The following is a 27808-nucleotide window of genomic DNA, read 5'->3' as shown; positions in this document are numbered from 1 at the left end:
TGCATTTTTAAAAGAAAAATTCTAGATCGTTTATTGGATTCATAAGCCATTTAGTCAAGGATGACAAAGCAATTTGTTTTTTGTAAATATTGTTAGAATTTGTTTTTGTTTTTGAGGAGTTCGGATTGATTGGATATGTGTAATACTAATTTTTTTAATTAGGAATGAAAATGAATATGTATATATATCTCATGTTCTAATATCCATCATATTCTTGTCTCCATCTTGGTTTAAATTATTAAAATATCTGATACCATGAACCCCATTGGTCAGTTTCCCATCCCTAAAGAAGAGGTGTGAAATTTTAGCAAGTGGATTATTTAGTGGCCCCACAAGACACGTGTATGACGTTATCTAGACTTAATTCTTAAGTTTTCAAAACGGGACAATAAATATACATTATTGTACACCAATTGCTTCAATTAAATAGAAAATAAATAATAACTGTTATTATTAATATTATAATAATAAATAATAATATATTTATGGGAATAACATACTAATATGAGAAGGCGGTGTTAGCGTGAAATCCAAATGGTCTGAGTTTATCTGAAGAAGGAGCGAGTTTTTGAAGTCAAATAGAGTGAGTTGAATTCGGTTTGAACTCGGTCAGTGTTGCATTCGATGGCAAAGATTGAAGCGAAGCTAGGGATGATCATGGATTCGGTGGGTCAGTTCTTCTCGGGCAAAGACCATCTTCCCTATTGCGATTCTGACATCGTCGCTGTATGTATCTTCTTCTCTCTTAGGGTTTTCATTCCCAATCTCAAAGTTGTTCAATTTGATCAATTTCATTATATGTTTCTGTGTGTTAAGTGTTTGAGATTGCACTTGCAGGGGTGTGAAAAGGAGGTACTGGAGGCAGAGAAACTATCTTCTGATGAGCATATGCAAGATTGTCTATTGCGTTTATCATGGGCTCTTGTGCACTCCAAACATCCTCAAGATGTGCACCGTGGGATAGCCATGCTTGAAGGTCTCTCTCTTTTACTCTTTTATAATGCTATGCAATTATATTATCTGTATGTATCCGGTATCCGGATCCTTAGGATATTTTACTCTAATATATAAACTGGTAATACTGATTTTAATTTGGATTCACATTATAGTAAACATATATTTATTCTGATTTTAAGAATTTTTGTACAATGTTCAATATGCCTAAATATCGTGTTCTATTATTTTAAATAAACATATGGCATATCAGATCACGTATTATATGTGATGCAGGTATGTATATCTGTGCATTATAGATATGTATGTTCTATGTTGATTGATGGTAAAATAATATGTATGTATGCATGCATGTATGTGTTTACATGAAAATGGCAGCATCTTTGCCTTCTACAAAGGACCCACTGCAGCAAAGGGAGAAGCTTTATCTTCTGGCTGTTGGATACTTTAGAAATGGTGACTATTCAAGGAGTAGGGATCTTGTCGACAGGTGCCTCACGGTATGTGTCTGTCCATCCGTCTTATTTATGTTTGTCTGTGTGTTATTTCGTATTTGGCTTCTCTAAACAAGTATGGATAAAGTAAGGAATCTCAATCTTGACATTTTAGTCTCCTCTGTAATTTCTTATGCATGAGTTTCACATATCGACTGATATTGCTTACTTTATCTTTGCAAATATTAGAGGAGTCAAATCCTAACTATACAGCATAATGATTTAACCCTTTTTTTTGTGTGAAGAACAAACATCACTGACCTGTGTTTTCTGCTATTGATTTCCCTTAATCAGTGTGAGAGAGAGGTTGTGTGTTGTTTTACACTGAAGGAGGTTGTTCTTGACTTGTGTCCGTAGCATAATATCTAACCATGTTTTCTAATGTTGTTTTACCACTTATACTTTTTGAGTTTTGGGAGTTTTATGATATCCCTCTCCAAATCCAACAACAAATTCCAAGCAAGGACAAAACGCATCCTCAAATTTTTATATATGACCGATGATGCAGCATTTTTGCATGTATAGTTTAATGTGACATCGTGGTAATGTTTTGTTTTTTTCCTTAGATTGCACCCGACTGGAGGCAGGCAGTGACACTCAAGAAGGCAATCGAGGATAAGATCACAAAAGGTCACCATCAATTGTTCATGATCTACTTAATTTTTGTGCTGCATTTTCCTCTCTATGCAAGAGGAAATCAGTTTGGTCTTGACTCTCTGATAAAACAATGACACTTTTTTTTTCATGCAGATGGTGTAATTGGCTTAGGCATTGCTGCTACTGCTGTAGGACTTCTAGCAGGTGGGATTGCAGCAGCTGTATCTAGAAAAAAGTGACAGAATACTTTCTCTCAAACACATAATCTGATATGTAAGAGGCAAACATATATCATACTGGGAATTTGCTGCATCTTACTGCTTTTATGAAAAAGAATGTGTGAACAATAATGTGTACAAAGCGGTGGATATGATATCTAAGTGCTAGATGAGATTGAGAGATCTAATGCATGTTTTGGCATTGAAAAAATATTGTCATAGTTATAATTTGCTCCAGTTTTTTTTTTTATGATTTCGTATCTGTTCACGCCCTCTCCCTTATAATGCAGTCCTGCATTTTAATTACTTTGAATCACGCATTAGAAAATGTATCCAGAATTACCATTGTTAAAGGCTTCACTCATTCAACAAGATAAAGAATGACCAGAATGAAAGCAAGTCTTGTGAGGGATTTGGTGTATTTTTTTGGATTACAGCTAAGAGAGAGACTCAAACTATTTTTACTTCTAAAGCAACCAGAAGATTGTATCAATTTTGGGAGAAATACAGTCCAACAATTCAATTTAAATTTAGTTATCTAAGTCAACATTAGTGAATACTTTGCAAAAAAATGATCATAAATATAGTTATAAGTGCAGAATTCAAATTGCTACTGCAGGATAAATAAGGCGTATTTGACCGTTTTTTCACTCTTTTTTAAGTGTCTTTTGTCTTTTAAAGCATTGTTGTATTTTATTTTTGTCTGTGAAAAATTCTGCTTAACTTTTGATCTTTTGTAAAATTTAATTTTATGGTTGTGATTTGTTTTTTTAGTCTATAAAATGTCCGATATTTTTGTTTTTAATCTCTGTTTCTGTTTATTTAAATTAGTTTTCAAAAAATATAAAGTTGACAGGTCCAAAAGCAAATGTTTTACAAATTTTTAGAACAAAAACAAAAAGGACATTTTATAAGGACTAGAATAAAATAATGGAAATCAAAATATGAAAGTGATAAGAACCAAAACGCGCATATACTTAAGAGGTTAAAAGTAAATATAACTATATTTCAAGATTAAAAACATTTTAATTTTCTTAATTTTTTAAAATAATTCTACAATATTTTCTTAGAAATTGTTTTTTAAACAATTAACAATAAATGTATCATGTATCTATTAAAAGATTCGAATGTTACTTTGAATAGGCAAGTATTTTGAAATGCAAAAGCTAAAATTAGATAGAACAAATATTTTCATCTTCTTAATTTATCATGTTTTAGCTTTCCTTTTATAAAATACTATCAGTTGTTCCTTCAGTTCTTATTTAAGTACAACAAAATAATTTTTTTTTCTTTGGTTTAACAGTCTGTCTCAGTCTACTATTTAAGATATTTTCAACATCATCCCATTATTTTTTAATTAGCTTTCATTTTTCAAAAACAAAATAATCTAGTCGATTTCATCGAACATGATTAAAAAGGTAACAAATGTATTATTGATATGTTATTGTAGGTTGGTTAAACTATGGGTCGTTCATAGTTTGGAGAACAAAATTTAACTCAAAAACAAAATAAACTATGGGTCTTTCATAAAAGTAGAAAGTAGTAGTTTGGCAGAAACAAAGGAAAGAATGAAGGAAACTTACAGGCAACTTCCTACCCCGACAAGGGTAATTAAATGAAGGAAAATTCCCTGCAACTTCCTCCTCACTGAAGAGTACAGACAAACCACAGGAAACAACTATTTCATATTTGGTTGTGTTTAAATATAAAGAGTTTGATTCTTAAGTCAAATAATAAATAAAAATAAGCTTTAGTATATGTTTCTTATTTAATTTTGATAGGCTATGGTATTCTATGTTTTCTATTCAGCACCAAAATCAGGTAACTAATATTGGCTTTGGAGATGGTAGAACTAAGAATTGGTTTGACCCTTGTTTTTTTGTCACTTGTGGAACAAAACTTCTTAAACTGACTTTTCTCCAAGGTTGAGAAGAGAATTAAAAAAAACATGAGGTTTAAACGGTGGAGTTCCATTTGTTCTATTAGATGAAGAAAAATTAGGTTACATTTTGGCATCGATTTCTTCCTTCAGAACAAATTCAAATGCTTTATTTTGCCACGCAAGGGGAGATGGTGGAGAGTCCCACGGTGATGGAGACGATGGAGGAGAGCTCCACTGAATCGAATAGTCCAACCAATCAGAAAAATCTGACATTGGCAATTCTACTGGTTCTGGGTAGCATCGAGGGGATTCAGGAACCTAAACAGAGAAGATCACGAAAATGTTAGACAAGGGAAAGATAACAGTAAAGTGTAATCAAACAAATGCGTAAATTTATATAAACTTCTAGTGATAGATTACTGACTGTTGTGTGTGTGTGACAGTGAAGTAGTTCTCAAAGTATCCTTTCAGCTTATGAAAGATGGCAATAATACCTTTATCTGCTCTAGAATAAACATGGAATCTGCAGACATAAAAGTCGGTTAGGAATTTTATCAATATAATCTCTTGATAATAATAACCATCAACATGATAGACAGGGAGTGGCATCCAAATTTAATTCACCAAAAGTTTGAGTAGGAATGTATTCGGGTATATTAAGGGAACTCAATTGACAAGAAATATTTTTTGTCAAAAGTTCCTCGTGCCAAACTTATCTTCATTGTATTCTCCCATAGTGTTATGGATTGGAAGTTGCAGAAAATGGCAAAAAGCCCATAATTTGCTATCATACAGTGGACGGTTGACATACAGTGGAAATCACTAATGGTTTAAATATACGTATAAAAAATTACGTTCTTATGCAAATTATGAACTCGAAAGTTCAAATGGTGGAGGCTCGTCAGAGATGAGAAGAGGATGCAAAACACATGCTGCAACTACAATAACGACAGTGGTCACAATAGCCGAAGGAACGGCAGATCTGAGAAGTTCCACTATGTAGTGCCGAAGGGCTTCTATGGTGGCCATTCAACTACTCTGGTATTCTCTAATACAAGAGAGCTAGAAAATATTTACTTCACTTAAGAACGTATTCATGCCAATATTACCGCACATACAATCTCATCCTAAAACTCAAAACAACAGTTTACTTGTTACTTTAAAGCTAAAACCTAAGACATTGATTTAGTTGATATCAAAATTAGAAGGTAACTGAAAATAAAAAATAATAAATTCTGAATTGCTAAGCACACCATACATTCACCCATTGAATGCTGAAGTAAAATCAAGGTATGAAGGATTACCATCTTTTGGAAGAACTGTCTCCAGATCGAAATTTCTCATTGCAGCTTTTTGGGCCTCAATGCACTTCTTGTGATCATGCAAAAACATTTCCTCCTTTACATTAATATCTTCCTTGGGTAAATTCTTTTTCTTAATTGAGGTTTCAGGGTGCAATGATGCTTTGTTTGTTATATCATTTAAAGCTTTTCGACTTGCAATCCCTGAACCACCTTTCTTTCCACCTGTCTTGGAATTCTTCGACTTGACAATCTCTACCCAAGCAAACAAAGGATAAACAAAACCCATAATGTTACAGAATGCAAAGACAAATTCTAAACTAGTTGATTCGTTGAAAACTTTTTCATCGGTAATCAATAGAATCCACTCTAGTTGCTGGGAATTGTTATTACAAGCAACATAACATAAAAGGCTTACTTTTGGAATGAATATCCAAGTTTTCATCTTTGATCATCAAGTTTCCAGGGGCAACAAATTTAGCCATTATCCTGATTCACCTCCTTTAGAAAGCAAAGCCTTTGTTACTGGACACTGTAACACAAACTTAAAAAATAAAGTTTATGACGTATGAACGCATGAGTGAACAATGCAATATCGTACATAAGGAGTAAAGGATGAGGCATAAGAATCTAAAAGGAATGAGTTGTGAAAATCTCTTTTAATTGAATAGGGTATGAAAGTCTTTTAAATCAAGCAAGCACTGACTAGTTAGATCGGTGTCACCAACATCAAATTTGAATAACTTTTTCAAATGAAACCAGGGATAAAATATTAGTAGCACTAACAGAGATTTGCATAACTAGGAAGATTTGCATAATGGTTACAGATTGATCAATTTCAAATTCAAATAAGTGCACGGGTTCTTTGGTGAAATGAGAACAAAACAAGAAGTCGAAAAAAGAGCTGTTGAATAAACCACACTTCCCGAAAATGACTTTTAGTAAAATTTCCCACAAAAACATTCCAATGGAGGAGGCAGAAATCTGACTTTTCTGAGTTAAAATAAAACAAAATTATTAAAAAATATCGTATTACTCTTACTAACTCGTTTAATGTGATGAAAAAAATAAAGATTTTAGTATAAATAATACATCACTCCAAAGGAACATAATACCTATACTACTGCTAATACTTTCTTTCCCATAGTCAACCCCATGAGGCTTCTAGGTTTGTGAAATTCCATGTATGAATCAAGTACACCAACTCAAGGAAAACAAATTCAAATTCAAAATCATTAAAGAAATCGCATTCAAAAACATTAAAGATATTAAATTCAAACTATAGAGAAGGAAAGCGGAAGCGATAGCCCTACCCCAAAATCGCAGGAAAAAGGTGAATGAGATGCTGCGGTATCAATTGCGAATAAATTTGAGAAACCAGCTATCAAAGGCAAAAGCAACAATTTAGTGAGATCGATAGCAAGACCAAAAGCCACAAAATAAAAGCAAGATGCAAACGAAAGCGAAAAAACACAGTAATGAAAAGTGATTAATATTTGCAATTAGGTTTACTAATTATTAAGTTAAATGAAGAAAAATAAATAAAAATATGTAACAGAACAGTACCTGAGAGAACGAGGAGAGGAAGAAGAAGAAGAAAGGCAGTCACCTATTGGTTTTGAAATTCTAGTTAGAGCGCGCTACAGTAAACATACATACATATATATATATATATATATCAAGACAGTTAAAAATTTGATCTTCCAATTATATTAACACATAATTATGATTATTTAATTATATGTGTTGTTCAAAACATTACGTTAATATAATAATGATGATTTATAATAATAATAACAATAATTTCAAGGATAATTACACGTCAAATTTCTTATGCATACTTAAAGGAGAAAATTTCTATAGTCATGACTGATCATTCTACTTCAATTTTGTTAAAATATTTATATTATTCTAAATTTGATTTATTTAATAATTTTCATTACGTCGTAGCGTGTAAATACCAAAGTTTTTTCAGTATATACTATTTTCTGCATTGAACGGAGTTATACTTGGATAAGATAAATAAATTTGATCACTATACATCGATTAAAAAAAATGATAGAAATATCATGTTATAAATATAAACATTAAAGATAATATATATATATATATATATATATATATATATATATATATATATATATATATATATATATATAAACGTTGATTGGGCTATGCTTATTCAAAGAGCATTTTTAGTGTTTGAAGTAATGATGAAATTTCTGAAACAATAAATGATTTACATAAGTGAACAAAGGATTAACACAAACATCAATGATGTCTGAGTCAAATCATATAAATGATTAACACCACTCTGTATCAAAAACTTTAAGACAATAGATTAATGGATTTTTTCATATTTATATAATGCTCAACTTTTTCATTTCTATCCAATATAGGACTTAGATTTTCAACACTATATTTATATCGATCAATTTTTTTAAGATAATAATGTTTATCATTAAAAGTCTGAGAAATTTTTTGTTTGAGAATATGTTGATGCTAACTCGTCATCGTCATCACTCGGGTTATCGTTGAATAATCACGAATCAATCAAATAAAATGCATAGTGAATCAATGACTCAACAAATGTAAATATAGAAGTTGATGGTAAGGTTCCAAAGAAATTATATTAATAAAATTTTACCTAAGTTCGTATTGATATATTATGATATCTTTCTCTTGCTTTTAGGTCTTACATAATTCTACCAACTAACATGATTCAATATAACATATCGACCTTCTATGTATTCGGAACATTTTGTGAGCTTTACCTATCTATGATCATCCTTATTTTATATACATACATATATATAATTGGAATACTAAGCAATAATTACTATGAACAATTTTTGGAATCAACGTAAAAATGTTGAATTTGTGAATGATTCTAATTATTTTGCAATGAATGATTCTGATTAAATAATAGAAAACAATTGATGCTGAATAGTTGTTTACCAATTAAAAAATCAACTTTTATATATTATATATGCAATAAAATTAAAAAACGTATTAGTAAATGCAATTTATCTTGTCACTTATTATAGTGTCAGAAAAGTCTGTCGTTAAATATGAATTCTGAATTAATAAAATAAAAAAACCACCAAATTATTTTCTTTTACCACATCATAATTTAATTTTAGTTAATTCGAATTAAGGCAGTTTCACATACCAAAAACCCTCATTGGGTGTGAAGAACAAGTTCAGACGGAGAGACAGAAATGTTGAGAAGCTTCTCTTCTGCACTGCGGGGATGTTCCAGAAAGTTCCAAACCTCAATCTCTTGCAAGAAGCTGTACACGAGCGAAGGAGAGGGTGCACGTGAGAGGCCTCCGAAGCTTCTAGTGGTTCAGCCACGCATGCGGCCGGAGAAGCTGTTGCAGGCCAAGCTGAACGAAGCTCTGTGCCTGGCAAACTCCCTCGAGGACCAGCGCGATGGCTATTTCCACACCGATTTCTTCGACAAGCCGTTGCCACCTCACGTGCTCGTTCAGAACCGCGTCCCACGCGTCGACTCCTATTTTGGCCACGGAACGGTCGATAACATCAAGTGTCACGTCAATGCTGCTGCGGAGTCTAAGGTTGTCTTGTCTATTTCGTGTGACTGTTATTCGATCTCAAAATACTGTGAAGTGTGTAACTCGTGTGTTACAGGATGAGGTGGATGCAGTTTTTGTAAATGCCATACTGTCTGGGATTCAGCAACGGAATCTTGAGGTAAGTCTGTGTTGCTTGGTTTGACGTGATTTTTGAGGCATTTTGTTGGATTAAAATGGTGATTGAGGTTTGCGTACATGGCAGAGGGCTTGGGGGAAACCCGTGTTGGACCGTGTGGGACTTATCATTGAGATTTTCAATGCCCATGCGTTTACCAAGGAAGCGAAACTTCAGGTAGGTGATCTTTGATGTGCCCTTCTTCTCGAGGTAAAATGGATTGAATGTTGTGTTGCATTGTTACTGTGTGTTGTATGGCATCTGTGAGTGCAGGCTGAACTCGCTGCTCTGTCCTACAAGAAGACCAGACTTGTTCGTGTTCGTGGCCCTGATGGTCGCTACACGTTTGGTGCTTCTGGAGATGCTGAAGTTGTTAGCGCCCGAGGGTGAGTTTATTTCTTAATTTTCTGCTGTAAGGAGTGCTGCCAATGCTCTCTAACACACTCAATTGTTGCTTAACATTTATTAAGAACTACAAAAAGATGATAGATGCTTATCAAATAAGAGATGAGACCTACACAATCTTGTTATTTTCAACGAATTCCAACCAATTTTAGAGAGTTTCTTCAAAAGAACCTGTTACAGATGTGTTGCTCGGATTTCTCGCTATGCTCTTTGATAACGATGATATACTTTGAATTGGACCGTTTTTTTCTTTATGCATAAGTGATTATAAAAATTTGGGGCCTGGCAAAATGTTGACGCATTTCATAAGTGAGTGATGTTGGCTATGGGCAACACTTCCTCAAGACTTCTCTTGAATCCCAATTTCATCAAGTACTCATCAATTCTGCTGTACCATGCTCTAGGGGCCTGTTTTAGGCCATATAAAGCCTTTTTAAGCAAATACACGTCATCTTCTTGCCCTTTCACAATGAAACCTTCGAGTTATTCAACATAAATCTCCTCTTCCAATAAACCATTTAAGAATGCTGACTTAACATCAAGTTGATAAACTTTCCAACCCTTTTGTACCGCTATTGCAAGCATAAATCTGATTGTGTCTAATCTGGCAACAGGAGCAAAAGTGTCAGAAAAATCAACACCAAAAATTTGAGCATACCCTTTTACAACAAGTCTCGCATTATGCTTGTTGATTGAGCCATCAGGATTCAACTTTGTTCCAAATACCCACTTCACACCAATCACTTTTCTATTTGTGGGTCTTCTCACCAACTTCCACGTTTCAGTTTTTTCAATCATTAAGAGTTCTTCTTTCATTGCTGCAATCCATTTGGAGTCTTTTTCTGCTTCCCAAAAATCTGTTGGTTCAAGTACAGCCACATTACATCTTTTAAAAAATAAAACAGAAATTAAATGAAAGAGTAAATTGTTGTAACTGCTGCTGCAACTGAAGTATAACTTTAACAATTTTCTTTTGTTATGTTTACTGTAATGTAAATGATGTAAGGTGTAGGTTGTTGTGGACAGAATTATAGACATTATTCTGCTTTCCTTTTGTTCTCTCTGCTTTGTATATCTTGTTTAGACTTGTTTGAACCAACGGTATTGTAGTAGTAAACTGATAGCTAGAGTAACATTTTCTAAATTCAATACTTGTCAATTTCAGGAGAGGCAGTGGGGGACAAGGTTTTATGAGTGGTGCCGGAGAAACTGAGCTTCAGCTTCAGCGACGAAGGTATGACTGTCATATTAATTTTTTTGCATACTATACTCTTAAGGATGTATTTCTTGTTTTCCCAGTAAATCTCATGGTTTCCTGGTGTTATTTGCATAGTTATTTTTCAATTTCTCATTGCATCACGCCATTACAAATTGTCACTGTAATTTTCTTGGTCCAAATAACATTTCAAAGGGGTGAATTATGAGACTTTAATTTACATTGAATTAAAGTTCAATTCTGCTAAGCACAGTTCAAACTGAGTGTCACTATATATATAAATCACAAGTATGGAATATGATCTCTTTATGTGAAATCTAATAGTTTTTGTGATGATTTTATGTTGTGCATAATTGAATCACTAAAGTGTAAAATACCTTCAGAATATTAGAGAGGAGAAATTATTTACTATCTCAAATTGAAGAGGTACGCCGCACCAGGGCTTTGCAGCGTGCTGGTCGCAGGAGGCGTGGAGGTTCATCTGGACAAGGCTTAGCCACTGTTGCTGTTGTTGGATATACAAATGCTGTAAGTGGTCTCAATATTATGTATTTGGTACTTATTTTAACCAGAAGCTTAACTTCTATGCCTTTCTACATGTTTTTATCAGGGAAAATCTACATTAGTAAGTAGGTTATCAGGCAGTGATCTCTATAGTGACTGTAGGTAAAATAACCTTCACCACTACCCTTGTGCACTTACATCGACTAATTCTAATATAATTTTTAATGCTTTTATTTTCACATTAAATACTTTAATGGCATTACATGAATTGCAGATTGTTTGCCACAGTTGATCCTAGAGTAAGAAGTGCAGTTCTTCCGTCGGGGTAATTTTACCATTTTTTTCTAATCTCAGCTGCAGTACCCTCCATTTTGTACATTGGCTAGTAGTGTTGAATACATATGCTTAACTATCCTAAATTCTTAATTTTTTCTTTCAGAAAGAAAGTGCTTTTCAGTGACACAGTAGGATTCATATCTGACTTGCCTGTACAGGTAACGTCGAAACATGAGCAAATTGTCGTATCAGCCCTGATTATTTTTGTCAATAATATTCTTCGACACTCTTCTGTGACAATATTCTAATTTAACCTTTTTTCTCCTTTAATTTTTGTAGTTGGTGGAAGCATTTCATGCAACACTAGAAGAAGTGGTGGAAGCAGACCTGCTTGTGGTATGATTTTCAATTCCTTTTAGTTTCTTGAGAACAGAAGTGGTATTTAGCGTGTTTTGCAACTCGTCTGATTTTATTTCTGATACCAGTCTCATAATTTCACAAATCTCTTCTTTTATCCCTTAAATAAACAAATAGGAGAAAAAGAAAAGGCAAACATTAAAAATGAACGGTAATAAAAAGATGGTGATTGCATTAAAGATTTTCATATTATGAGTTCTTTTTCTACAAGTATCGCTGATATTCATATTCATGGACTGTTACTTTCTGTACAGTATGAATAAGTGTGCATTTAAGACTCGTTTTTTGTCTTTATAGTAACTATTGCTCTGAAAATTACAAAAGCAAACTATTTAGAATTTAGTCTTTTATTTAGTAATTGACAAGTCAACTGTTAAATTTATTGTTCCTTGAAGCATGTTGTAGATTCAAGTGCTCCCAATCTTGATGAGCATCGCACAACAGTGTTACAAGTTCTTCGACAAATAGGAGTGTCAGAAGAGAAGCTTCGGAATATGATTGAAGTTTGGAACAAGGTGATACAAGTATATAACTCGTCTACTCATTTACCAAATTTCAAGAAACAACTGTTGACTTTATATCTCTTTTCACTCAATCTCTGAAAATGTTCAGATTGATATGGAAGAAGAATGCATGGACGTTGATGAATATGTTGTTGATGAAGATGAAGAAGGCGTCGAGGTAGAAGATGATGTGAAATCTGAATTATTAGCAGAAAATGAAGGCATGAAGGAGGTTGGTTTTGAGGCCATGGAAGAAAAAGAATATTCTGATGGTTGGTTATATGATGATGATGATGATTTGGGCGATGAAGGGGACCGACTAAATCAGTCCATTGAAAAGCACAGTGGTCTGGACAAAGAATCTGGTCCACATGTGAAAACATCTGGTATCACAGGAGTTGGGTTGCAAGAATTGCTCGAATTAATAGATCAGAAACTTTGTGTTCAGAACAATAAGGGTGCACAGGTGGTTGGAAGAAGCATCTATGAACGAAAATGGAGGCCTTCCCACAATCAGGAGTCTGGCATAGCAGTGGAACAGTAGATAGGATTCTGTACTGTCTTTCCTTGCTTCCTTCCCATGTCCAAGTTTGATCATCAAAAACTAGTGAATTGTGATCGAGGGACACAATATTGCCTCTACAATCCATCCAGATGCTGCTCATGCCACAATCTTCCATTAATTTAGCACTTCAAATTTTAATAAAGTTGATGTAATGAGTTACACAAGTTATACACTTCCTGCCAAAAAGGAAAAATAGGTCCATTGGTGTATAATTGAAGTAATAATAGCAGAATAGTGGTACACAATTAACCATAGTTTCATTCATTTTTTGAAAGGATTATTACACTGCAATTTTGTATACACAACAGAATCACTGATGTAAACGTCATTGCTTATCACCTTTCGATTAGCTCGATGTAATTTATCTCTGTTTAAAATTCAATTATATTATATTTGATTACGCAATAATAGCAAAGAATGATGGAACAACAAAAAAAAAACTGATATATCATTAAAGATTTTTTCATGAAATTAACTGTTATAATCCTGCAAATTCTGGTATATAAGAAGAATTGACTCTACAAAACAAAATGCAATTAAAATATAAAATGAAAAATGAAAAAATTTCCGTTGCCGGGAATCGAACCCGGGTCTCCTGGGTGAAAGCCAGATATCCTAACCGCTGGACGACAACGGATTTTTGATAGAAGTTTGTCCATTAATTTATTTGACCAAGCTACTATCTTTCAGGATAAATTAAATTTTTTGATAATAAAAATCAATACTAGGGTGGATTTGATATTCATTAATTGACACTAAAATATCCTATTATCATAAAGAACTATATATTAATATAAAGTATAACCTCCCCATTTAATGCCTTATTATTTAAATTTACTACTAACCTAGTAGGATTAGTAGTATAACTAGGTATATGAACACATTATCAGCAGCATATCAAGATAGAATTACTTTTAAAATTAAATGAAAACATAAGAAACTACACTTAAGCAAATCAGTACGTAGTGAAATTCATGTATACGAAATAAAATTTATAATAATTTTAAACTTCATAAAGCACATAAAAGATAATTTTAAACTCTAGAAAAGCACAGAAAAAATAATTTTAAAATTTAGAAAGCACACTAAATTAATTTTAAACTTCAGAAAGCACACAAAAATAATTTTAAACTTCAAAAAACACATAATAAAATAATTTTAAACTTCAAAAAACACATAATAAAATAATTTTAAACTTCAAAAAACACATAATAAAATAATTTTAAACTTCAAAAAACACATAATAAAATAATTTTAAACTTCAAAAAACACATAATAAAATAATTTTAAACTTCAAAAAACACATAATAAAATAATTTTAAACTTCAAAAAACACATAATAAAATAATTTTAAACTTCAAAAAACACATAATAAAATAATTTTAAACTTCAAAAAACACATAATAAAATAATTTTAAACTTCACAAAGCACATAAAAAATAATTTTAAACTTCACAAAAGCACACAAAATAATTCCATACTTTAGAAAGCACACCAGAAAGAACTTAATATCCAGAAAAGTCTTAAAACTTCAGAAAGCACACACAAAATAAACTTACACTTAGTGTCAAGCTTGAGAGCACACAAAAAGAATAATTTCAAAACTTGTTAACTAGACAGGGTGTAAAGAAGAAACGGTATCATAAACAAAAAAATTTTAAACTTCACTGGAAGGGGCCGCGCGAACGCAGGCCCCCACTGCCACAAATTATGACGTAGGCTCTGCCACTTGGGCAGACCTTAGACAGGCACCCTTCCTAAGTGCAATGGAAGTCACATGTCTAGGCCATAGACCTTCTTGATCATCCATTGACCCCGTCCAGGTAAGTATGTTGCTACATACCATATGCCTTTATTTTATAACCCATCAGTGCCACTACTCCAATAGAACTTATCGATGTGGGATATCTTTCTTCTCACTTGCAAACTGAGGAAGGAACACTCTAGTCATAAAACAACATTAACACAAACTAGAAGTATGGCATATTAAGAGGCATAGCCAGAATGAGGTTCAAAGTGTGAACTCCATAACTTCTGCTTCACCCTGTACTGAGAAAACCTGAAGAAATTAACTTGAGCTTTACATAAATTGAATTAGCACAAAACTGATAGTGAGAAGCTGAATAACACCCTTAAAAGTTTTATGCCTTAGCAATTGTAGTACCAGCCAAAATCAAACAGCACTTTAGCAATCATATCAGAATAGTTAAACTTTTCATTTCATTCTTTTACATCTGATGCATCAAAAAATTTTCATTTAGCATACATAACATGAAGAATACGAACTCAATTCTAGATTACTATTGAAGCCCAAAGAGAGACTGAGAGAAACAACTTGGGAGGAATTAAAAAACTAATCATCGGTGAATAGTTATTGTGTAATTCATTATGTTGGTCAGTAGTTATTTCCTTTTCTTCTTTCAAACTTTTATGCTCTGTAATAAAATGTGCATTGGTACAAAACTTTACGCTGTGTAAACTATTTGGTGATATATGGCCAGTAAGATAAACTCAGAAAGTGCTTATGTACACAAGAAGATGAGGCAAGGAGACAGAATTTGACCCTGACATGATCATCTATGTGGAGTAAACTCTTTACACAGTTGACAGTTCTGAGATATAGATAACCAGTATGAAGGACCACTACACTGTCATATGCCTTGAACATGTCTGATTTTTTCATTTGGAACGTGTATAAATTGATGGCCATAGATTCTAGCCTACCCTTATTTTTTCTATGTAATGGAAACATATGAATGTTACCAGTGTGTTATCTGCAATAAGACTGTTATGAACGAAAGCACTAAATGTCTCTTTCACCTCAGAAAGGGGGACTTTTTTAGTCTATTTGCTATATACACCGTGGCTAGGTTTAAGAAATATTGCACAAGATAATTGGTCGAAATTCCTTTGTATGTATTGCCTTACTGACTTGTGGGAGCTTGGATCTCCTTCTTCATTCAAAATTTGGTTGTCATTTGAATAACTACAGTTTCACAGAACCAGTGATGAAGGAGATACATTTGCTTCCTCTATCTAAATTATTTTTATGAAAAGTAGGAGAAAAGATGCTTCAGCATCCTAATTCATTTTGTTTCCGACTTCACGAACCACAGTATCTTAAAATAGTGGATCAGAAGATGTGTGAAAAGTCGATAAATAACTTGAAAGTGAAGAAGCCATGGCCTCCTCTAGACTATCTTGGATTCAGACAATTATCTTCCTTTGATTTCTGACATGTTTTCCTATGGAAAAGTTTGGTGTTATTATCTCTTGTACTTGGCCAACCCATTATTACCTTGTGCCTAGAATATTTCTTCTGTCTCACTGTTCCTGAGCATCATTTATACAGTGAGAATGTAGTCTGAAAATGAAGAACAACAAATCTTTTGTTTACACACAATGAATAACAAGCTTACACATTGACCAAGATATTTCGTATCAATGATTACTTCTCAAATATTTTACAACAAATTGAATATTATTTACGTCGAGTGATGGAGAGAGGAATCAAGTTACTGGACATTTCATAACTTCTTCTGAAGTGATAGAAGTTATTTTATTAAATAAATCAATTCCTGAACTGTTATATTCTATAAAAATTAAACAATGCTCCATGGCACTTATCTAGTTTGACATGTCATGTGAAATTAAAAATGTAGACAAATTTGTACTGTGATATGTCTGCAAAAACCTGGATTACTTAATTCTTCTTATATTCATCGAGGGAAATTGACAATTAAATTTATAAAAATGAACAGGATTTGGCTTCTGATGTTAGCTGATAATACACACACAGGATTAAAAATTGATGAGAAAAAAAAGTGGTGCAAGTGTCTCCGACTTGGAATAACTGCAAGAAGAGGAAAATGAAAAGTAGGCAAATGGCAGGGCCATGTAAATATATTTAGCTAATTAGTGCCGGTGTTCCCATGGCTTAAGGAATTTATATCCCGTGTAGAAGAAAAATTTGCAAATGCATTCGCTTATGAAATTTACACTGCCGCTCCTTTCAACCAGAGCCTGCAACCTACTAAGAATTTACATTTCTCACCCTCAACCCCCACACAAGGTACATATAGGGAAAAAATGGAAAGTGAAATCAAAGAGGAAAAGATGAAGAAAACCAAGAGGAATTACAAATCACAATCAATCCCTATTCTCTCTCCTACTATGCCAAACCCCAGCTTCCCTCGTCGTTTATATTAGATGGAAGCCAAATGAAATTGATCAGTGTGGTCTTGCTCTAATCCCAACCAAAATGATGAAAAACATCTCATTTACAGGTTGTCGTGTCAATGAGCCAGGTCCTCACTCCCAACACCGACAGAAGACTTGTCAATCATGAGCACATTGTACTGTTCATATACTCTTGCACGATTCTCAGCCCACCATTGCTCTGCTTGCTTCTCACTGAACCTCTTCCGACTACATTCACCAATGTTAAGGATAAAAATCAGGTTATGAAATTGCTAATCGTGAAATGCAGTACAGTTATCTGGTTTGTCCCACCAATACCAACTACAGACATTATAGCGGAAAGTAAATCAGAGAAAATATGTAATTGATCACAACATGAAGCACAGGTATATGCAATTAAATTACCATTAGAATGAAAATGTCACTGACGTATGAATAATGCTCGTCAAGGCTTTTAACACCATGTATATTGTATCCTACTTTTTCTTCTATAAAAGTATATCATATTTAACATTAACAAATTTCTCACGTTTAAGTTATGTAAAACGTAAAATGGCGGGAAAACAACGTCTAAAAAACATTGCATACCTGAAGCGAACTCTCTTAAGCTCTATTTTACCTCCTGGAAGGGAGGTGAGCGTAATATAAACACCAGGTTCATCTTGCTCAACCCATTCACTTTCACTACGGGATTCACAGTCTTTTGTTCTGCTCCCATTTCTATTTGTTGAATCAGACTGGCTCATTTTATTGTGACCTGCACTTCGGTTACTAACAGTGCCTGATCCATTTGAAAGTAACTGGTTGTTTGATGCAGTTAATTCTGCCTCTGGACTTAATGCTTGAATATTTAATCGGTCAATGGAAGCATAGTTAACATCATTGGAACAAGGATTAGAACCAAAAGAAGAAGCAAGAGACGGTGATTTCACACTCCTAGCAGGTCCTACAGGTAGCCTCTCAGCCATGTCCTTCAACTGCTCAGGAAAAAAAAGGAAATAAATGTTGGATCAATTAGCCTTGCTATCATACATCCAGTGCAAATCTAGAACAGAGCTATAGAAGCTTAAAGATTTTAAGAGATCCGCTATGTTGGGGCATAAAATTGATTCAGGCTTGACTGTAACTCTGCAAATGTAACATTTCATGGCTTTACAATTTTATTTTCCGGTCAGTGATGAGAGCATATTTATTTCCTTATTTAACCTTTAATGTAAAGATTCTGTTTTCGCTTTCTTCATGATTAAGTTTTTTGCGGTAATAGTCTAGTTGGTAATTTAAGAGATTAAAGTTTCAACCTGAGCAGTGAGTGACTTTATTACTTCCTTTGCTGCTTTGCATTTGGCAGTTTCTTCCCCAGCAATTGCTATTGCATCTTTTAGCTGTTTAGTTGTTCTTTCCAGCTCAACTTCTTGAAGTTGGGCCTTCCGAGTCAGGTTTTCCACCTACAGAGGAAAAAATTTATAAGGCACAAACAGACAACCAAGTGATTAAACATCTTTGTTGGAAGTTTAGAAAAGTAAATGGGAGAAAGGAATGTGGAAAGAATCAGTTCAAGCCCACCAAAGTATGTTATAGAGATGGGGTATCCTCTATATCAAACAGTCAACCACTTATGAAAGAATAATACTAGATAGGTGAAAAGAAGCTCTCTATAATTCCAAAACACAAATGGGAAAGAAAGAAAGAAAAAAAAAACAGTGTAAAACAATCTACTAATACTAACTGTTAACCTTTCTATGAGATAGAAGTATCACAAACCCTGACTACCTTCAACAGTGAATTGTCACATGTTCTGCATTGGAATAATACATTAAAACTTATATGGAAATGTTTCATATCTAACACACTGAAATTTTATGATCTCCTGGATCTCAAATTGCAATTTATCTCTAGATCATTATAATAAAATACAGAAAGTAATTGGGCAACTCACTGACTTGAATTGAATAAGAATCTTTTTACATGTGTCCGGCCATAATACTATAATATCATAATAGCATGTAAATTCATTCTTGTCTTCATTGTCACACATGTCTAGCTCATTTCATCGGACAAATTCACAAAAATTAGAATAAAAGCAAATGACTAGTTTTAATACAAATACAGAGCCACTGGAATCCATTTTGGCAGAATTATATTACATTTACAGCAAGAAAGTGAATACTGACAGTGAGTGCATAAAGTAAGATACCTGTGATCTTAATTTAATAACCTCCTGACTGAGGCTATCGTTAGTCCTCTTAGCATCATCCACAACTATCTTTGGTGATGTAAGACCTCCTAGCGTTGGGGTCGGTGTAGTTGAACGAGGTGGACTAGGTCGTCTAGATATCGGGGATGTTGCTCGGGAAACAATTCTAGATCCAGGAACAGAAGCTGAGAAAAATTTCTTTGATGATCCAAAAACAGGATTGAAAGATTTAGAAATATTCAATGCTCCCCATTGTGAACCCCCATTTGGAACAGGCGAGACACGGCTGCTGTTGAATTCCAATTTCTTGTTTTTCTTTGAAGATCTGCTTTCCACTTGTTTGAAGGATTCAATTGAAGAAAACCTGGCAAGCTGATTTCGAGATCTAGAATCTAATTTGTCATCCTTATCAATTAACTCCAGAGACCCATTATTGACACTTCCTCTTCTGCTCACAGAAGAATGAGACGAAGAATCAGTTTCTACTGCTTTCCTAAGTTTGTTAAAACAATTATCACAGACACGATAAGGTTTGTTCGGGTTTGGTGCCATTGAAGCCTTAAGAGACTTCTTACTGCTACATGAATGGCAAAAAACAAGTCCACAATTATAACAATTGTGGCGTTTTCTTTTGAAATTAAATGGCATTCGACAGCCAGAACACATAGACTGGTCAATACCAGAAACCCACTTATGCAGACATATAGCTGCAGTGAAATTAGTTCCACAAGCAATACTTTTGACATCTTTGTCCTTCAGAGCTTCTACTAATGTTGGGGAATTTCTATCATCTGTATCCCCATGGCCTAAACGGCCATTTGCACCCTTTCCCCATGTGTAAACTTCAGTCCTTGAAGTTAAAACTGCAACGTGATATGCACCACAAGCTATCTCCTCCACAAAACTTTTTGACAATTTCCCTTCAACACGAATTGGTAGCTTCCCATCAGCCTGAGGATTGCCTAATTGGCCATAGACAGGACTGCCCATTGTATAGACATGGCCAGAGGTGGTAAGTGCAACAGTGAGACTATGTCCACAAGCAACTTGGCAAAAATTGTGTTCAATGAGCGCAACACAGGTAGGGACAAGTTTTTCTTCCTTACTACCATGCCCAAGTCGACCTTTGTCTCCATCACCCCAAGTAAACAGCTTCCCTGAAGAGCAGTTGCTGGAACTTGAATTTCCAACCATGACTTCCACAACTGCAGCTGTGTGCCAAACACCACACGCAGCCCGCACAGTACGAAGACCCTTGAGGGATTCTACTTCCCTTGGTAATGAAACACTTTTTCGGTCTCCATGACCCAAAGCACCAAATGTTCCATCACCAAAAGTAAATAATTGACCAGCAGATGTCACAACAGCAGTGTGCCATGGTCCACAGGAAATATATGAAACATGTATGCCTTCCAAGGGACCATTTACTCTCTTTGGTACCCAGTGGCTCACTTGATTTCCATGTCCAAGAAGGCCATAATTGTATGCACCATTACCCCACGTATAAAGATCACCAGAAAGTGTCACAGCACATGTGTGATATTCCCCACAAGCTACAAGTTCAATATTTGTATTGCTTAGAGCATCAATAAGCTTTGGATGGAGCACATCAGAGTCAACACCATGCCCAAGTCTGCCACCTGATTCCTCCCCCCACGAGAAAATTTCACCTTGCTTGGTCACTAGGGCCGCATGCCGTCCACCACAAGCAATATTCTGCACATCAAGAACTACTGCAGACTCCAAAGCTTTTGGAAATAGAGAATCCATTTTCACACCCGAACAACTCCCAACTCGATGATTCCCACCACCCAGAACACCATCACCTGTGCCTTCCCCCCAAATGAAAACATCCCCTAGAGCATCACCATCATCATGACCAGAACCTTGGCTAGATGTGCTAACGGCACTTGATAGACTAACTCTAAAAGCATCCATCCCCATTGTCTTCATGTGACCATGCATACTGTCTGATCCTCCAGACGACACAGAATGTACTGAAGCACTGGCAGAATCTGGAGGATAGAAAGCCTTTTGAGGGACGGCATATAAAACCACATCCAATGCTTTATCCAAACCATTCTTAGGGGGACTCTCGTATGGGCTATGAAGGCGAAGGTGATCCCCACTATCCTGAATAGAACAAAGAAATATTCTATAAATAAACAATTTCAACTGCCATTGAGAGGGTCAGAAAAGAGAAAGGACATAAACAATATGTCAACACCTTTTTCAGGCTTTCGTTACTGCCAAAGGGAGAATTTAACGGAGAACTTCTTCTTGTGTAGGTTCGAGGACTATTAGCCTCAGATGGAATACCTTCACTTCTTGACTCTGTTCTCCACTTCCGGTGATGGCTACGGGAAATCAATGCTTTCAAACCACTGAACCAGACTTCAGCTTCATCTTTATCCTTGCATATCTAGTAGAAAATAATCAAACCATCAGACTGTTATATAAAATTTATTGATACTGTTCACAAAGTCAATAATATCTGTACAAGCAACAGGACTGCTGCAGAAAAAAAATCCAAATGGGAGAGAAATGAAGAAACTCATACCAAGTCCAGTGACCTATCATTGTAGATAAGAGAGAATGACTGGTATTCTTTCTCAGGTCGTGGATATCTTTGAAAGATAGGCTGAAAAGAGTAGGGCCATCTTTTATCAATCATAACAGAGAACCTTATCACTTGAAAAGAATTTACGGTAGACGCTGAAAGTCAAAAAGGCATGAGTAATGTCTTTGGATTTAAATGCCAACTTATTAGAATAGGACACTGAAACGGCAAACATCATGTTCCTCAAAGCAAAACACAATCTAATAGTTACCGCAAACAAGTATATTGTAAACTATTCATAATACTAAAGAAACAAAGCATTTTACTGTCGATGGATAATGAAATATATCATATTTAGAAATCTTGACTTCCAGCATATGGTGGTCACTCACACTCACACCACGAGTGCATATAGATATAGGTGACAAACTGTATTAGTCATACAAACATCAAATTGAACAGAAATATCTTATAACTGGTTATCTCAGCATGTTAAGGCACTGTTGGCTAAATCTAAAGAAGCAAAAAGATAAAGTGGTTTTTCTTGTCAATTTTGAAATCTTACTGTGCGTTGTCCAGATATAATTCTAGAGACATGACTCAGTTTAAGGTGTTTCTCTTCTTTCCCTGAGAACCATATCAAAACAGATTCATCCTGAAAAAAAAAATAGAGGACTCAAATTTTAACTTTTGGTTACTGGAAAACATCTAAAAAAATAAATTATGAAAATAACGTAAGTAGACCACAAACAAGATTATGGGAATAACAAAACAGTCGTACATACTTAAAACCATGAAATGGCATGAAAGTAATTCTGTAAATGGTATGCACAACCACCAAATACAAGAGTTGATATGGCATGGTGGTCTATAAGGTACCATGGATGCTTACGTTCAAACTCTAGACATGTGGATTAGAGTAATTGCTTTAACAAGATTTGGCATGTTTTCTGAAGGCCATCTTCCAATTTTTAAATGTGCCAAATATTGGCACAATGGATGTCTTAACCAGATAAAATCATTCTCACGTTGACCAGAAGTTGTATCCACTATACACTACTAAGTTTTCTCAGTAAGCCCATTTCCAAGGGTTTCAGTAAAGAAACGTCAAGTTATCATATTTTCAATATGTTGCTGAAATCCATGTTAAGCTCAATACCATAATCATTGTGACTATATCAAAATTTCATGATGTTGTTACTGCAAACCCGCTGAGAAACCTAGTCTTAAGCTAAACTAATTAATGGTGAGCAATTGATTAATCTTTCTTTAATATGTGTAATTTTTCTAGTAGAGCATGAAGTATTCGGATCTCCTAATTTTCACTATCTAATCTGTTTCAAGGTCCCCTACAATCACTTAGAATAAATATTTTCACCACTATTTAACAATAAATAAATACAAAATAAAATATAGAAGGACCAAGGATTTTACAAATACCAAATACAATTCTTTGAAGAAAAGAAATTTGTTAGCACACTTTAATAAGGATTTGTTTTAATTTACAAAATAAGAGTACAAGCTCACATTGGAAAGACGAAAGGGGCAAAACTTGGGTTTTCCCCTTCTTCCATACTTGAGCAAGCAGGCCCCTTTCTTTAAAGCAGTAATGGCCTGTCAATAAGATCAATAAGAGATTTCAGCCAGCACGTATAGCATATCTGAAGATACGAGAAGACTTAGAACAGAGAAATCACTGAATAAGCATAGCACATGGATAACATTACTGAAAAGCACCAAGAGCAGCCTGCTAAAGTCTAAAACCGAACATAAAGAGCAACGACTAACTGAATGCTATCGCAAAATTTACTACAACGAGGCCGTATAAAAGAGCATATCCAACTCTTTTGTCATTTAGTCAATATAATACTCAAACAGCGTCTTTTAGAGCCATATAAACCTTGTCTTCCTATGGCAGAACATGGTAACAAACACCCAAATAATCCATGAAAGTGAACAATGATCAATTAGAAAGGCCCATAAATGGTAATATTAGTGAAACAAATTCAAGAAATAACTAATCTAATAATCACATAGTCAAATATCTAATTATTTAGCCCGCAAAAGAAGTAATCAAAACTCTGAAGACGACACACTTAGCTAACTATCAACACACTCGTTACTCCCAAATTTTAATTAAAAGAAGTAAACTCAGAGTAACAGATCAAAACCACCAAGATTTTTCACTACCAATTATAAACTAGCTTTTCCTGAGGATACAGTTCTAGCTGGCAGTCAAACAAGCGAACCATAGACATTCATCAAAATATCCATAATTATAAGTTCCAAACGAAATGAAGCTAATTTCCTATTCCCTCTCTCATCCCATTTACAATGCCCCTACCAACAGAAAATAAGAACATTGCCACCACTGTACAACGCACGCACAGCACACAGATTAACAAAATCTAAAAGCAAACAGTACTCCAAAATAAAATTCAAAGCACAACGCTACAGAGAAAAGTTTCCAAGGAAATGGACAAAAAAGAAACATATTATATACCTGCTCAATGTCTCTTTCCACAGGACCGGTTCTGCTAAGATCCGAAGCCATTCTACCAGTCCGCGACATCACGCAAAAACAAAACCAAAAAACGCAAAAAGAAAAAAAACACACAAACAGCACTAATTAGAAACTTTCACTTTCTCCTCAAATCCAAACACTAATCTTTTACATTCACCCGTTCTCGTACCCGAACCCTTCCATTCATCAATTCACCCACTCAAACCCTCGCTCCAACAGCTCCAAGCCTCCTCCAGCACGCGAATCCACCATAATTACAGCTCCATCTCGCACTCACCCAATTGAAGCTTTGCTCCGCAACTTCGTGCAGCGCAGGAACCACTATAGCGCTCCCCGACGCGGTGATTGGCACCGTGGCAAGGCACTAGGTTGCACCGGAAGAAGGCGATCGAGGAACGACGGCGACACTCGGTGGATTCCGGTGACGGTGAGGTCGGCGAGCTCGCGGCGAGGAAGTGCGCGTAAACGGAATGGGAGAATCTAGGGAAGTATGATCTGCAAAATCAGTTGCAGATGAGAGAGAGAGCAGTGAGAGGGAGCTAGAGAGAGAGAGAGCTTGAGGTTTTAGAGAGAGAAAGCGAAGGAGAATTATAAAAAAGCATAGAAAAAGAAACACAGTGTACGTCTATGGCTGAGGAATGAGTGAGTGTGTGTGTGTGTGAGAGAGAGAGAGAGAGAGCTCAAAACAGAAGCAAGCTACATTCATTTTTTTTAAAATTGAAATAACTAAAAAGCTAAATGGATCAAAAATCACCCTAAATTTCGCCATAATTTACGACCTTGCCATTACTCTACGCTTTTTCTTTTTACGAAATTCTTTAAAAATTAAAACATTTTTGTTTGGTTCATTACACTGTCAAGAATATATCGACACAGAAAATTAAAAAATAAATTGAATTATTTAGTCATTAATTAATATTTTAAAATATATATATATATGGTCGCGGTTGAGTCAATGGTGTGTGAGAATTTAAAATAAATAAATAAATAAATAAAAAGTAGCTTAGGAAGGTGATTTTAATACAATACATGTGAATATAATTGCAGTGCCGAAAATACAGGAATGGCTTTGTCCTGTTTGGGTGGAATAGGATTAATCTTGTAATATTATTATTTATTCTTTTATTATGTATTTGGATAAAACTCACTGTAATACTTTTATTTTTATTTAAGTCTGTCTTCATATTAATAATTAATGTGAGATCACAGTAATTTTTTAAAATTTAAATGAATTTTAAAATGTGAAATAATTAAAGTATTTTCGAGAAAATATTTAAATTGTATAGATAATGGTTAAAATAAATTTATGAAGAAAAATAAAAACTGAAACATTAAATAAATTACGTGTTAAAATGAAAAATAGTGAAATATGATAAAAAAAAGTAATAATAATTTAAATTTAATTTTGAAACTACTAGCCTTGTGGGCAATTTTAAAACTACATTTTTTTTTTGGGAAAGAATTTGATTCATTAAATGTCAACAATTTAAGTTTAGAAATTAAAGTAGTAACTTTAATTGTTAGTAAAGAAAAATAATTTATCTTAATATAAATAATTATTTTTATTAATGACTAAAATTGTAACCAACCTACTAGAATTGTCATGTCAAAAATAATGGCCAACCTACTAGAATTATATGCACATGTACTTATAACCAAAGTTTAAACCAAAATGCAAACAAAAACGCGTATATGAATACAAGTTGAAAATATGTTTTTTTCAAAACATGGATAAGATATTACTCAAATATGTCAACAATTTAATAAAGTTATATTAACTTTAAACATGTAATATTAAAATTATATATATTCTAATATGTACTTTGATATCAAATTCTTTAGTTCATATATGACAGTTTATGTATACTCAGGAAGTTTATGTATCTCTTAATTTAGAAACATTACAAGAATTTTTATTAATTGTTCATCACCACGATACTCTAATTGATATGATTTAAGTATGATAAAATATTAACATACAATTTTGGATATTTTATGATGAAATACTTAGGTTATACTTGTTCTCCTAACTATCATCTTTCATGTTATTACATCATTAATTTCATCACATACAAGTATAGACATTAATCCATTCCCATTTAACATACATATCAATGCTATATGAAGTGAGGTAAATAATTTTCAACACACTAATTATAACCTTTAAATATATAACCAAAATGAAAGAAAAAGCAATCTTGAGAATAAACATGCCATTGAGAGAGTTTTACTCATGTTATTACTAAATAAAATTTAAATTTTTTTGTGGAGATGTTAATTGAGCAAGATATTTTTAGGTTTAAAAAATAACTCAAAGCTTTAAAACAATCTCTTAAATGGAATATCTCTTGAGATAAAATGGATTAATTACTTGGATGATGGTTTATTGAAATTAGTAAATTTGGCTTGAATTAGTCATATTTTGATGAATGATCTCTTAAAATTAGTCTATTTATTACTTGTTTGAACAAGATCCATACGTAAATATATAAATAAGTAAATCATTCTTTTTAAGTGAATGTTATCATGACATATTGCGATTGAGGTATTAAATACAAATAATCTTTAAGAAAATGAAATATCATAATTTTATATTGTTAGTTAAATCATACAGATAAATATATCCTGTGATTAAAATTATATATATATATATATATATATATATATATATATATATATATATATATATATATATATATATATATATATATATATATATATATTAAATGCATAGAACCAACATTACACATGACATAAAGGAGTCCGTATAGATTTTAATATTGTTTATGATGAATTATTTATTAGTATTTAACCAAACATACTTAATACAAATATTTTGAAAAATATTGGTTATAATTAATTATTTTGATTTTAATATTATAAGATACATAATTAAATATTTTTTAATATTTAAATTAGAATATGATCCAATTTACTAAAGGGAATAGTTATGATTTTACACCAGTAGAAAAAATAAATTGTTTTGGTTATTTATCCAAACAAAAAGGTAAGTATTTTGTTTGGTTAAAAAAATGAAATACTAAACCACAAATCAAAAAATGAAAAAAAGAATGCTATTTAGCTTTCAATTCTGATTATAACCACGATCATAAAGACCAAATCTCATTTCGGCTTTGCTTACAGGATAACTAAAGCTTACTTTTTTTTTAAATTACATTTTTTGAAAAGGTATTTAGCTTATATTATTAGTGAATTGTCAAATATAATTTATATTCCAGGTATTTAAATAATTGAGATCCGATATTGTTTTTTTTTCTAGTGTT

General features: G+C 33.5%; 4 protein-coding genes and 2 non-coding genes across 13 annotated transcripts; 2 read left to right on the top strand and 4 right to left on the bottom strand.

The window, feature by feature from the left end:
- The first annotated feature begins 486 nt into the window (after nucleotides 1-486).
- On the top strand, nucleotides 487-2516 carry LOC124831552 (mitochondrial fission 1 protein A-like). Of its 2 annotated transcripts, XM_047305575.2 has the most exons (5): nucleotides 492-726; nucleotides 838-976; nucleotides 1333-1454; nucleotides 2015-2078; nucleotides 2199-2516. In XM_047305575.2, the coding sequence occupies exons 1-5, from the start codon at nucleotides 625-627 to the stop codon at nucleotides 2282-2284; spliced, it is 513 nt and encodes a 170-aa protein (XP_047161531.1). In that variant the 5' UTR covers nucleotides 492-624; the 3' UTR covers nucleotides 2285-2516. The 2 variants fall into 2 exon arrangements, with proteins under 2 accessions (XP_087951259.1, XP_047161531.1); XM_088095133.1 differs by lacking the exon at nucleotides 2199-2516 and having other exon boundaries at nucleotides 487-726; nucleotides 2015-2186.
- A 1594-nt stretch (nucleotides 2517-4110) lies between these two features.
- Nucleotides 4111-7090, bottom strand: LOC124831551 (protein PATRONUS 2-like). 4 transcript variants are annotated; one of them, XM_047305573.2, is made up of 6 exons: nucleotides 7013-7087; nucleotides 6760-6827; nucleotides 5865-5990; nucleotides 5450-5701; nucleotides 4640-4668; nucleotides 4111-4463 (listed from the first exon to the last, which is right to left on the bottom strand). In XM_047305573.2, the coding sequence occupies exons 3-6, from the start codon at nucleotides 5929-5931 to the stop codon at nucleotides 4266-4268; spliced, it is 546 nt and encodes a 181-aa protein (XP_047161529.1). In that variant the 5' UTR covers nucleotides 5932-5990; nucleotides 6760-6827; nucleotides 7013-7087; the 3' UTR covers nucleotides 4111-4265. The 4 variants fall into 4 exon arrangements, with proteins under 4 accessions (XP_047161529.1, XP_047161526.1, XP_087951166.1 ...); XM_047305570.2 differs by having other exon boundaries at nucleotides 5865-5978; XM_088095040.1 differs by having other exon boundaries at nucleotides 5865-5947.
- A 1527-nt stretch (nucleotides 7091-8617) lies between these two features.
- Nucleotides 8618-13395, top strand: LOC124831550 (GTP-binding protein, HflX). The gene is made up of 12 exons (XM_047305569.2): nucleotides 8618-9027; nucleotides 9101-9163; nucleotides 9248-9337; nucleotides 9434-9546; nucleotides 10731-10799; nucleotides 11165-11309; nucleotides 11392-11447; nucleotides 11560-11610; nucleotides 11725-11779; nucleotides 11901-11957; nucleotides 12374-12493; nucleotides 12591-13395. The coding sequence occupies exons 1-12, from the start codon at nucleotides 8668-8670 to the stop codon at nucleotides 13023-13025; spliced, it is 1614 nt and encodes a 537-aa protein (XP_047161525.2). The 5' UTR covers nucleotides 8618-8667; the 3' UTR covers nucleotides 13026-13395.
- A 216-nt stretch (nucleotides 13396-13611) lies between these two features.
- On the bottom strand, nucleotides 13612-13683 carry TRNAE-UUC (transfer RNA glutamic acid (anticodon UUC)). The gene has a single exon. It is a non-coding gene; the product is annotated as a tRNA-Glu (tRNA).
- A 1033-nt stretch (nucleotides 13684-14716) lies between these two features.
- On the bottom strand, nucleotides 14717-14877 carry LOC124847677 (U1 spliceosomal RNA). Its single transcript, XR_007028280.1, has one exon. It is a non-coding gene; the product is annotated as a U1 spliceosomal RNA (small nuclear RNA).
- A 2046-nt stretch (nucleotides 14878-16923) lies between these two features.
- LOC124831547 (PH, RCC1 and FYVE domains-containing protein 1-like) lies at nucleotides 16924-25211 on the bottom strand. Of its 4 annotated transcripts, none has more exons than XM_047305565.2 (10): nucleotides 24694-25211; nucleotides 24504-24555; nucleotides 23528-23614; nucleotides 22566-22655; nucleotides 22001-22081; nucleotides 21668-21862; nucleotides 19441-21573; nucleotides 18545-18691; nucleotides 17835-18223; nucleotides 16924-17474 (listed from the first exon to the last, which is right to left on the bottom strand). In XM_047305565.2, the coding sequence occupies exons 1-10, from the start codon at nucleotides 24705-24707 to the stop codon at nucleotides 17342-17344; spliced, it is 3321 nt and encodes a 1106-aa protein (XP_047161521.2). In that variant the 5' UTR covers nucleotides 24708-25211; the 3' UTR covers nucleotides 16924-17341. The 4 variants fall into 4 exon arrangements, with proteins under 4 accessions (XP_047161521.2, XP_047161522.2, XP_047161520.2 ...); XM_047305566.2 differs by having other exon boundaries at nucleotides 24504-24534; XM_047305564.2 differs by having other exon boundaries at nucleotides 24504-25019; nucleotides 25148-25200.
- Nucleotides 25212-27808: the final 2597 nt, after the last annotated feature.

This window comes from Vigna umbellata, chromosome 1 (genome assembly GCF_029865625.1).
Source record: "Vigna umbellata cultivar VRB3 chromosome 1, Vumbellata_1.0, whole genome shotgun sequence".
Classification (NCBI taxonomy): Eukaryota; Viridiplantae; Streptophyta; class Magnoliopsida; order Fabales; family Fabaceae; genus Vigna; species Vigna umbellata.
Note: the sequence above shows the minus strand (reverse complement) of the source record. Positions and strands in the feature narration are given on the sequence as shown.

Bases quoted from the DNA above. Each gene is read 5' to 3' on its own strand.
- LOC124831552 (XM_088095133.1), top strand. From the start codon at position 625: ATGGCAAAGATTGAAGCGAAGCTAGGGATGATCATGGATTCGGTGGGT. The intron at 727-837 runs GTATGTATCTTC...TTGCACTTGCAG, and splicing joins GCGATTCTGACATCGTCGCT to GGGTGTGAAAAGGAGGTACT. The intron at 1,455-2,014 runs GTATGTGTCTGT...TTTTTTCCTTAG, and splicing joins TTGTCGACAGGTGCCTCACG to ATTGCACCCGACTGGAGGCA.
- LOC124831547 (XM_047305563.2), bottom strand. From the start codon at position 24,572: ATGTCGCGGACTGGTAGAATGGCTTCGGATCTTAGCAGAACCGGTCCT. The intron at 22,082-22,565 runs GTAAGATTTCAA...TACTCTTTTCAG, and splicing joins TTATATCTGGACAACGCACA to CCTATCTTTCAAAGATATCC. The intron at 21,574-21,667 runs GTGTTGACATAT...TGTTCTATTCAG, and splicing joins GTAACGAAAGCCTGAAAAAG to GATAGTGGGGATCACCTTCG.
- LOC124831550 (XM_047305569.2), top strand. From the start codon at position 8,668: ATGTTGAGAAGCTTCTCTTCTGCACTGCGGGGATGTTCCAGAAAGTTC. The intron at 9,028-9,100 runs GTTGTCTTGTCT...CGTGTGTTACAG, and splicing joins ATGCTGCTGCGGAGTCTAAG to GATGAGGTGGATGCAGTTTT. The intron at 11,780-11,900 runs GTAACGTCGAAA...TAATTTTTGTAG, and splicing joins TATCTGACTTGCCTGTACAG to TTGGTGGAAGCATTTCATGC.
- LOC124831551 (XM_047305572.2), bottom strand. From the start codon at position 5,931: ATGGCTAAATTTGTTGCCCCTGGAAACTTGATGATCAAAGATGAAAAC. The intron at 5,702-5,864 runs GTAAGCCTTTTA...TTGCTTGGGTAG, and splicing joins CTTGGATATTCATTCCAAAA to AGATTGTCAAGTCGAAGAAT. The intron at 4,669-5,449 runs GTAATCCTTCAT...TTATGTCTGCAG, and splicing joins GACAGTTCTTCCAAAAGATG to ATTCCATGTTTATTCTAGAG.